This window comes from Mytilus trossulus, chromosome 8, assembly GCF_036588685.1.
Source record: "Mytilus trossulus isolate FHL-02 chromosome 8, PNRI_Mtr1.1.1.hap1, whole genome shotgun sequence".
NCBI lineage: Eukaryota > Metazoa > Mollusca > Bivalvia > Mytilida > Mytilidae > Mytilus > Mytilus trossulus.
The window spans coordinates 47,388,140-47,400,150 of record NC_086380.1 but is presented as its reverse complement, the minus strand read 5'-3'; the positions used below and the strand labels follow the sequence as shown (position 1 = coordinate 47,400,150).

General features: G+C 32.4%; 1 protein-coding gene across 1 annotated transcript; it reads left to right on the top strand.

Moving 5' to 3' along the window:
* Nucleotides 1–279: 279 nt before the first annotated feature.
* On the top strand, nt 280–11,042 carry LOC134681049 (mannan-binding lectin serine protease 1-like). Its single transcript, XM_063540446.1, has 5 exons — nt 280–424; nt 6,723–6,933; nt 7,930–8,069; nt 8,770–8,799; nt 10,467–11,042. The coding sequence occupies exons 1-5, from the start codon at nt 379–381 to the stop codon at nt 10,754–10,756; spliced, it is 717 nt and encodes a 238-aa protein (XP_063396516.1). The 5' UTR covers nt 280–378; the 3' UTR covers nt 10,757–11,042.
* The last annotated feature ends 969 nt before the right edge of the window (nt 11,043–12,011 follow it).

Genomic DNA, 12,011 nt, shown 5'->3' with positions numbered 1-12,011 from the left:
TTTCTAATGTAACCTTCTTTAAACAACTAATTGAAAGTCACATAAAAACTTGATGTTCAGAAATGCTTACTTAAACGACAGAGAAACAGGAACAATATAATTCTTTATTTGCAAAACCAACAAAACCAATTTTGGTCATGGCAAATACATAAACAAAACAAACATAATTAAAACTCGACAATATTATTATACATATGATAGAAACAGTTAATGGTCTCCTTTCCTCAACACTAACTATTTCCGGGGTTATTGATTTCAATCCACATTGAATGTGACAGGAAACAAATCCCATATATAAGGAAGTCTGTGTCTATACCACTTCAGTTCGAACGATGTAAGCAGGACCAGCATAGCTGGTTTGCCATCATCGACACCATCATGACATACTGGCAGGTATTCTGTTATGCTGTATTACTGATTAAAGGTAAGTCTGATTGAATATGTTTTGAGGGAGAGAGAGACAGGAGTATTTCATTTCTGCATTCAGTGTGGTGAATATTGACCTGCATGTCCTTTAAATCTTGTTACCTTTTGAGAAAATACGTATCAGAGTTTATCCCGGATTTTATAACGCAGCTTATGCTCTTTTGTCCTCCTTTTTTAGAAATGACAGCTGCTTATTGCTATGAAATAATACAATGCTAATATCTTTTCTATACTGTCGAAGTATTTGCATGTAAGCCCTCAATGCTCATCAACTTCGGATTTTTTTAATAAAATTTTATTTTTACCTTTTTAACTTTTTTGATTCGAGTAAAACTGATGAGTGTTTCGTAGACGAAAACAAAATTATTAGAGTGGTATATTTGATTAGGGTTTTTTTTCTACAGATAGATGTATTATGCAACCATAATCATAATATATATAATGGTAAATGATGTTTAATTTAAATTTGTTTTATTATTCATTTTTAAAAATCTCATTTGTTTGTCTACGTGTTAAAGCCTTCTTAAAGCATTATTTTGTCGTTCTAACAATTAATGCGATAAGTACATTTATTTATTTACGTTTCTTTCGGGTGGATGTATGATAAACATTGTGGAAAATGAGGGTAACTACTCAATTATCTGATTTTATCTTTATATCGATAGTTTTGGATTTTTTTACAAACAGATATGTTATTCATTAACTTTCCTAGATTGGTTATTTATTTCGTTGTGCTACAAAAGTTTGACCACCTCCGCCTATACATGTTTCATTAAACAAGAGTTCCCTCAACCATCATACATAACTAAACTCAATACTTTACTCCGTTTTCCTTATTTCTGATTACGTAAGGAATTAATTCTTTTCAGATACAGTCTTTCGGGATTTTTAAATTGGTTCACTCCATAAGTGACCTACCGTGGGTCCATTCTTCAAGATTTGTGTTGCCTTTATACGCAATGATAGGCACTTGTTTAAATATTTGTCTGCATCTGCCTGTAAATTATTCCAGGACTTTTGTAATGCTCTAACCAGCCAGGTTACATTTTGTTATACATGTTATACAAGTCAAAAGTATATTTTTTTAGTGGTCTTTTTAGTCTTTCTTAATTATGTCTTTTTGATCTAAGATTTGACATCGAAGATATATGAAATCTATCACCTTTATAAACCTCTAAATCTTTAGAAAAAGGTCATGAGAAAGTGTAAACAGTCTATTGAGGTGTGCAATTGAAATCAGCAACTGTGCAATCAGACAAAACATATGATGATGAATATGAGCATGAAACAAGTTTTTAAGCCAATAATTACATTTATTTATTTGCGGCTTATTCTTGCATACGAAGGGTTTTCTTATGTCGCACATTCACGACACCTCCAAATCAATTTTGACCTAGAATTTGATGAATTTGTCTTATATATCAGGGATATATATTAAACGAGGAGCAGTTATTCTAATCCTTTACTACTAGTAATTTACTAGTTCTCTTAGGTTCGACATTGAAAACCTTATTTGTTTCTCTAAAGTTAACCATAGTGTAAAAAAACTAGTATACAATGTATGTGTTAAGGTCATACATTGATCTATATTGTTTATACTTTTACGGAATGTGACACCCCTCGTGAATGTTAAGAATATATAAAAGTAATGTGTACTTTGGTTAATGGTAATTTCACTGATTTAGACTATCTTTCAAAAATTATTTTGTCATCATTCAAGCTTTCTATAACCAGAAATGAAGGTCAGATTAGATCACGGTGATCATAATAAACTTATGCTTGATATTGACATTTCTCTTGGAAACTCAACATTTACCCTCACGACATTTATCAAAGAGGAAATCCTTGAAAATCCCGGTGTGTTCTATGTTCCTTTGGAATTTCAATCAAAGTGATCTGGATCTTCCATCACTGTATTGGATACCTAAACTACATAACTGCATACAAACAACGATATATTGATGGGTCATCCAAGTGCTCAATGTAACCTCTTTCTAAATTTTTAACCTCTCTTTTATCAGTAATGAAACCGGGATTCAAAGTTATTGTGAAACTGCCTATTCTAGATGTGACTTGAATCAGATGTGGATACATAAAACATCTTTTTAAGTTCATACAATCTAAGACTGTTTCATCTTGTATTAGTATTAAAAAAATGACTTTTCTACACTTAACACAAGTATTCCACATTATCAAACTTAAAGACAAATTAGAAGAGTTGGATTGGTTTGTTTAATAAAAAAGAATGGCCAATGTCGATACAAGTATCTTGGGTTAGGGAGGGATAAGTCATAGTTTGTAAGATTCAATCTGATTCAAACAAAAAATTCGCTGAAACTGACATTATCAAGATGTTTTATTTCTTGATAAACAACTTTTTTTTTTGAAGGTACACTACCCGTTTTTCAACCATACGTTTGGAGGATGTGTTTTTTTGTTTTGCAACAGACTGACGGTATTCCCATGGGAACAAGTTGCGCCCTTCCTCTTGCCTATTGGTTCTTTTATTATTATGAGGCTGAAGTTTTATACAGGAACTTCGTATGAAGAAAGATAAGAAGTTCGCACTAGACTTTTAACTTTATTTTCTGCTTCTAGTGTTATAGATGATGTTCTCTCACTTAAATAATTAAAAATTTGGTAACTATGTTGAACGCATTGAACGCATCTATCTCATCGAACTAGAGATAAATAGTACAACAGATACAGACTTTCTCATATATTGACTTACATCTTGAAATTGACAATGAGGGTTTGTTGAAAACAAAACTTAACGACAAAAGAGATAATTTCAGCTTCCCAATAGTGAATGATCCATTTCTATGCATCAATTTTTCAGCAACCAATTGGTATGATATTCCTGGGCTTGTATTTCTTATCATGATTTCCTTGATAGAGAGTTGCTGCTCTCAAGGAAGCTGTTTACGCATGAGTTCCAAATTGTGTAGTTAAAATCATTCCTTCGTGAATTTTATGGACGACATCACGAGTTGGTTGACCGTTATGGAATATAACTTTCACATATGATATCGGGTATGTTACTTATACTACAACCCCTTCCCTTTTCACCAATGTGATCTACCGAATAAGATTATTAACCGGGTTTTTAATAACACGAGCAACATGACGGGTGCCACATGTGGAGCAAGATTTGCACATTAGACCCCCCCCCCCAGTTTTGGTGGGATTCGTGCTGCATAGTCTTTAGTCTTCTATGTTATGTCTTGTGTACAATTATTTGTCTTTTTCTTTTTTAGCCATGTCATTGTCAGTTTATGTCGATCAATGCGTTTGACTGTCCCTCTGGTATATTCCCCCTCTTTTAAAGCAAGGAACAATAACATTAAACTACAAAAAAGTTATTGTCGCTATTTTACTTAGTCTAGTCGGAGGACAATGATCCAATTTTTATTGCATAAAATTGGACAATAATAGATATATTTTATGAGAACATTTTGTAATGTTTTAAGACCCTAAACTTTGAATTAATGTACGTTTAATAAACTGATGCTTGGGCAATCTTCCCATGTAGCTTTCAAACTGTACACTTTGTGAATAAAGGAGTAGGTCTTTTTCATTTGATTCAATTAGTTTATGTGAAAGATTTTAACTGATTTAGTCATTAAAAACGGTCCGATTCAAGCTCAAATATGAAAAATCTGCCAAATAGGCCGAAAATTTTCACTTTTTAGATCGTTTTTCTCAAAATATGAAAGTGGTCGCATCCGTGTTCATCCACAACCTTTATATGTATTATGTATTATCATCAAATGCAACTTACATTTCAATATTAAGGATGAACAGGAATGCGGCCACTTTCGTTTTACACGCAAACCGTCTGAAATTTAACTAAAACACTAGAATTGTGGAGATTTCAGTAAATCAGCATGACTTCATGGTGCTACTACCCGATATATGTGCATTGTATTGTCAAAAACAGCACATATTTATGAAGCAGAAGCATTCTTCTGTCCAATAAATAACTAAAAAAAAATTGTAAAGTGCTATAATTTGGGTCCAAAAAGGGGTCTTTCCGGACCTATTCCTTTGGATAGTCTGTATACGGTCTGGCATTTAAAGCAGCCAATGTGTCGATTATAGACTAACAGACTTAATTTAACCTGTACTGAAATTCACGGGGATTACATTTACCTTATTGGACAAGATATTATTTTGATGAGTTCGAAGGAGAAGATTTTAAATTCAATCAGCATAGCTATAAAACCATCTGTGGCTGTGTTTTTGTCGACTTGTTTCAATATTACTACAAGGCAGACTTCATTCAGGAGTTTATAAAACATAGTGAAAAGAAGTGTTTACCGAATAATTCAAAGTTTGTTGACTATCCCATTGAAATTATAATAAGAGTGTCAAAGATCAGAAGTCAAATAAATTTCATATATTGAATAACATATTATATAAACTGAAAATGAGATTTGATTGAGAACTACACTTTATGACAATTAAAAGAGATATTTCTAATCTGAAATTGAGAACTTTTATTTCTCTTCGACTTATGAAGTTTGACTTTTGGAATTTAAAAATTGAATTTTAAGTGGTCCTGTTGAAGTTAAACTGTAAAAAAGCCCATAATGTTTAAAAAGTATCATTTTAGTGTGATAGTCCATGTGGTATCAGTCTCTTCTTTGTCTTGCTTGGGCTTTGATACGAAACGTAAATTATAGATTGTACCTTACCGTAAGAAAACTTATTTCAAACGGGATAGCACATCCCCAATTTTATGGACAAGTTGTTAACATAGCCGGGAAATTTGGAAACGATCCTAGTCAACTCATCGATCCTTTAAATAAACGTATTCTAAGAAGTAACAAATTTAACACAGCTATTAGATCAATGAAAATTGATTTTATTGATATTAATATTGATTTAGATATCATTAAATTAAAAACAAACTAATTATCATTATTATACACATATACACTTTCGTGGATCTACAATCTGTCGATTCCTGTATCTTGGCATTGCACGAGTTCATGTTATTCCGTGACTGTTCGTGACGTCTTCACACTTATTTCATTGGATGTTGGCTGTTTATTGATTGATAGTTTAGTCTTGATATGTTTTACTAGTTGTTATTGGATTTGAACCAGCTGTCAGTAACTCCGAGTACTCTGTTTTAGTGTCTTTTTGTTGTTGGGATGTACAAGTACACAACCACGTCCACCTCTATTTTTTTTGTTTTAAATATTTCTATAAAGAACGATTGATGGCCAAAATAAATATATTTTACAGGCTAGTCATGGAATATTGTCGCCGATTTGTTTTACTTTCAAGAGTCATTGTTACGATGTATATCTATATATGTTTGTGGCATAACATCGCGGCCACAAGTTTAAAAAGTTTTTCTGTTTAGTATTAAATTTATTTAGATCCATTTTGTTACATCTTGTGATCAATTTTATTTGGCAATCGCCAATGGCAGTCAGCAGGGTTAAAGAACATCAGTTGTTCGACCTGTTAGTCAAATGCGTTTAGTTTAAATACACTTTTTCACTTTTTTGGTCTTTTGGAAAATGTTGTTTGTGCTGTTTTTAGACCCTTCTACAACGAAATTTGTTTAACATGCACACGTATAAAAATTGCGGTTTTTATCCAACGCAATCATAGGTTTGAACGTAGTTTTCAATTTAGACTCGTTTATATTTTTTGTTTGGGCTTTGTATCATATTTCCCCTCCGGTTTATATGATCCGTTCATCCTATATTGACTCTTTAAATTCAAGAGTTTATCTAAAAAATGAGGGTACTTTTTCTAAAAATGAGGATACTCTTTATATGGCCTTCCAAATACCGTTTCGATCCCTAACATCACTGAAGAGACATCTATTGTCGAAATCCGGATCTGGTGTACTAAAATATATTGACACCGTATGTTTGTGGCATAACATCGCGGCCACAAGTTTAAAAAGTTTTTCTGTTTAGTATTAAATTTATTTAGATCCATTTTGTTACATCTTGTGATCAATTTTATTTGGCAATCGCCAATGGCAGTCAGCAGGGTTAAAGAACATCAGTTGTTCGACCTGTTAGTCAAATGCGTTTAGTTTAAATACACTTTTTCACTTTTTTGGTCTTTTGGAAAATGTTGTTTGTGCTGTTTTTAGACCCTTCTACAACGAAATTTGTTTAACATGCACACGTATAAAAATTGCGGTTTTTATCCAACGCAATCATAGGTTTGAACGTAGTTTTCAATTTAGACTCGTTTATATATATATATATATATATATACGTACGATAGAAAGTTTGATAACCTATAATTGTTTTTGTTTTAAGGTGGAAGATCGAAAGAGGTAATTGACATCACGACTGAAACAAATGTAGAAGTTTTCTCCACGAATTATCCAAGACCATATCCATCTGAAGAGGACAAAGAATGGAGAATGTCACAAGAGTATGGAAAATGGCAGATAATTTTAGTTGATTTCCAACTCCAGAATTCAATAGGCTGCAGCAAAGACTATCTTGAAATCAACGAAGAAAACAGGTTGAAACTTCAATTTACATTATGGTCGTTTAAACGTATATTGGTTTTACTGAACAAGGTCCGGGTCATTGTAGGTAGATTTAACGACGAGTGTGGTCTTTAACTAACTTGACATCCATGAGGGTCGTGCACGATTGGTTAAGTTTTGTGCTGACATGAATTGTCATTGATATGTTTATATTTATAAATTTACTGTTTACAAAATTTATAATTTTTTGAAAAACTAAGGCTTTTTTTACCTCAGACATAGATTACCTTAGCTGAATTTGGCAACACTTTTAGTAATTTTGGTCCTCAATGCTCTTCAACTTCGTACTTTATTTGGCCTTTTTAACTTTTTTGGATTCGAGCGTCACTGATGAGTCTTTAGTAGATGAAACGCGCGTCTGGCGTATATACAAAATTTAGTCCTGGTATCTATGATGAATTTATTTAGATACTGTCAAGTTGAAAAATTACAGTCACCCAGGAAAATTCAAATAGAAAAATAAAAATAAAAATGGAAAATTAAGATAATTAAGAAGATAAAGGAACATATTGAAGACTTGTTTGATTCTAACTTTTAACTGTAAACCTAGATACATCAATCAATACAATTTCAAAGATAAGTAATGAATATTTTATTCAGTACTATACTTTCTGTAAAAATATATTTGAAATTGAAAATTATTTACTTCAGCGTAGAATTAAAATAATATTTTGCGAAGAACTGTGTTTTTCCTGATAGTTATTGCAGCTAAAGTCGATAGTACGCGATTGACATAGGAAGTCGGAGCCGTTGTTTGATAGTTGGCTACATTCCCAAGCGCTTTGTGAACTAAAATTAAGAATGAAAATGGGGAATGTGTCAAAGAAACAACAACCCGACCATAGAGTAAAAAGCAGCCCACGGCCACCAATGGGTCTTCAACACAGCGAGAAAATCCCGCACTTGGAAGGCGGTTTCGTTTATTCAGACACATTTTTCCTTTTTTAATTGATTTTGTATATCTTCAGTCAACCAAAACGGCTGTGTGGAAGGAAATCAAAGCAAAGTATAATATCTATTGGCTCAAAAGTAAGATTACACTTCCACTCTGATGACCAGGATGAAGCAAGAGGATTTCGTCTGACAGTCAAGCGTCTGATGGATGATGGTAAAGCTAATCAGCTTTTATTTTGACTCTGACTTATTCTAGTGAATGCAAAATGTATTAAGAAGTTTAACTACCCGTTTTACAACCATACTTGTTTGTGTTTTACTCCTATAAGTTAAGAGGAAGGCGGTGGATAGCTTTAAATTTGAAAACTGCATAATATTACATAACGTAGTCCTCAATGTTCCTCTATGGTTTTACTTTGCATTTTTCTTTTTTTAATTTTAGCTTAACTGACCATTTTTTTTCAATACACATAGCGCGTCTGGCGTACAATATTTTAATCCTGGTATTTTCAATGAGTTAACTTTTGTTTGTTCCATAATCAACTCAAATTAGATCAATAAGAATTCATTTTTGTAGAATATTAAATTTGAAGACTGTCTGTCTGTCAGACAAGAACTGAGTTTACCAATTCAGTTATTATCTGACAGACAGTTTTATATCAATCAATATGTTTTAATGGTAGATTATAGTCTTTACTCAGCACATCAATTGTTTTTTTTTATATTTCGTTGGCATCTTGATCTTTTGGTGTTTGCGTGTTTGTATAGTATGGTATATGTTATATACGAGGAATGTTTGAAATGCACAAACATCTTAATGATGATTGATAGTTCACGTATGAAGATGTTTTTGTTTCTATGAAATCAAAATGACCAACCAAATCTTGGTTATAAACGAATATGTTTCATTGCAGATGACATGAAGAAGAAATCAAAGGATGAAGGTGAGTTTACTAATGGAGCAATTGATAAATTATTGACCAATGACTTCTACAACACGATTGAAACATATCTAATTTAATTATACATTTAAAACATTTACAAAAGAACAAATAATAAAAACTTGAAAAAAACCACAATAGTTAACTGTTTATATATAACGAATATATAACTGGTGAACGTAAATTGTTGTTGTGACGCCTTCCAACGTAGAGAGGTTTCACAGTCAAGAAATTGAAATAACCTTTCAAGACGTCATGATTAATATTATTTGACTAATTTTTGTATCCATAAGAAAAAGTACAAGTAAAATTCCTGCATAATTAAACCAAAAGACATTAAAGAACAGGGTTGATATGCATAAAAACTAATTAAGATTTATTCCGAACGGACGGATTTTCTACATGTTCTACGACAAATAAGTACTTCAATTGGATACTTTAACTGTAGTGGTTTTATGCATGTCAGCACTGGAGTTTATGTAGTCGTGTTCTATCTGAAGATAAAAATCAGCTGAAATATACATATATACATATCACCTCAGAAGCTAACAACACCGTTACATAGACTTATTAAGAAGGGATACTGTTGTCAGGTCATTAAAGATTGCATATTTTGGCGTTAATATTGATTCATTTATAGGGTCTTTGCAACGGAACTAAACACATTTATTTAAAAACCAGTTGTTGGCATGACACGGGTTATGTTCTTCTCATATATTTTATGATGGTATTATACTAAACCTCTCACGGGGAGGATTGTGCCTGATATTCATATGATGAAGACATAATTTTTCAATCAGTTTAATTGAAGTCTGGAGCTGGCATGTCAGTTAATTGCTAGCTAGTCTGATGTTATTTATGTATTATTGTCATTTTGTTTATTTTCTTTGGTTACATCTTCAGACATCAGACTCGGACTTCTCTTGAACTAAATTTTATTGTGCGTATTGTTATGCGATTTCTTTTCTGCATTGGCTAGATGTATAGGAAGAGGGTTGAAATCTCACAAACATGCTTAACCCCTCCGCATTTTGCGCCTGTCCCAAGTCAGGAGCCTCTGGCCTTTGTTAGTCTTGTATTATTTTAACTTTTAGTTTCTTGTGTATAATTTGGAGTTTAGTATGGCGTTCATTATCACTGAACTAGTATATATTTGTTTAGGGGCCAGCGGAAGGACGCCTTCGGGTGCGAGAATTTCTCGTCGCATTGAAGACCTGTTGGTGACCTTCTGCTGTTGTCTGCTCTATGGTCGGGTTGTTGTCTCTTTGGCATTTCCCCATTTCCATTCTCAATTTTGTGTGTTTCTTATATGACTATAACCTCATTGTCATTGGTAATTGATCATGTTAACTCTATTTGATACTTGTCTTAAAACCTTAAAGATTGTCAACAACAACAAATCAGGTTACTCAGGCGAAATTATTCAGTGTGTTCACTCTTGTTTAAGTCTAAGGTTTGAACAGCCCAAATCAAATCTATAATCCCAACACGTCACGCAAACATGCCAATGAAACCGTAAAGACATTCCAAACCGTATATGTGAATGTATTGTTTGAGGGTAAGCTTTAAAATACATATTGAGATACGTAGGAACGTATTTTAGAATAAATTTGGCACAAAATGTCTTTCCATAATTACCAATTTTAGTTTATCCTAACTTCTCATTGAAGCTGCTAATGTGAGTGTAATAAACAGAATGGAAGAGTCCTGGATGTTCAGAGTTTTACTTGGTGCTCTTGGGTGTGCTGTACTCGTGTTTACAGTACTCATCACTTTGTTATGCTTAGAGATGAGGAAGAAGAGACTCGATCATCGTCCTGACCGATTCAACATTTCTTCTTTCACTGATGGAGGACTTCATTGGCCACCAAGGACAAGGAGTGACTCTAAATCCTACGGTAGACAAAATAGCAATTCTTCCACTGCCCCATTGACACAGAACGGGCGTTTTGCGTTTTAAACGGTCGGTTTTTGAACTATCAACAGAGACAATGATATGTCTTTGTTAAATACAAACATTATTCGACATTCAGATGCTGTTCTTGTTTAAAACTGAATGACTATGTTGATGTTGTATCTACTATGATAAATGTTTTGTAAATAATTTTCTTTTTCATATGAGTAGGAAACAGTGAGCGTAAACTTGACAGAAAAATGTATTTATGTAGTGATATGACGTCAAGAAAACATGATTGACAAAATAAGTCAAAGATTTTTATAATTTTCAATAAAGTTATTTTAACCTCTCTGAAATAGTCAGTGTCAAGTCTATAAACTGTTGAATAGAAAAGAAAGACCAACTTCATCTACATACATACTCATTCAAATCAAAACAGTCACATGATTGTTTTCCGCTGTCTGTAATTATACAGAAGAAAAGAACAACGTCTAAATAAATATATAAATATATAGATACATATAATATGCCTGTTGTCGCACTGGTGCTCCATAAATATAAATAATACAAAAAAACAAATATCAAATCTATATAATTTATAAACTGATATTTTCATGAGAGTAGACGTGTCAAAATGCCATATAATTGTTGTTTTGAGCACCTTGTGCTGTACATATATTTTCATAATATTGTTTAACTTTCTCACTTGCCTGCGCTACCTGCAATTATATTGCTGTATCACCTGCTGAATAAAATATTATGTTAAATTTTATAAATTAACTGTTTGCAAAAGTAAGAATTATTCTAAATTATAAGGATTTTTTGATCGGAGTCATAGATAATCTAAGCCGTATTTGGCACAACCTTTAAGAATTTTAGGTCATAAATGTTCTTCAACTTTGAATTTGTTTGGATTTCTTTACTATTTCGATCTGAGCGTCACTAGTGAGTCTTATGTAGACGAAACGCACGTACGGTGTATTTATCTAAGCCTGGTTTTTGTTTTCTCTCAATCGATTGGTGACCTTCGAGTAGCGGTATACTACTGTTGTCTTTATCTATCCATTAAAACGGCAATATTAAATTTGGTATTTACTGAAAAAAAAAAATAGCTAATAATCTAAATTCTCATTTTATTAACATTGTTAATAAAAAAAATATGTAGATCATTTAGACAAGTACTGAATTTTACTTTTGAAAATTTGGATATTTAAGCGCATTTGAATCATGTATCTTTTCAACAATTGTACTCTTTTTGCATATTTGTACAAGAAATGCATTTATAAAACTTGTAATTTATTTTCATGATAATGGTCCA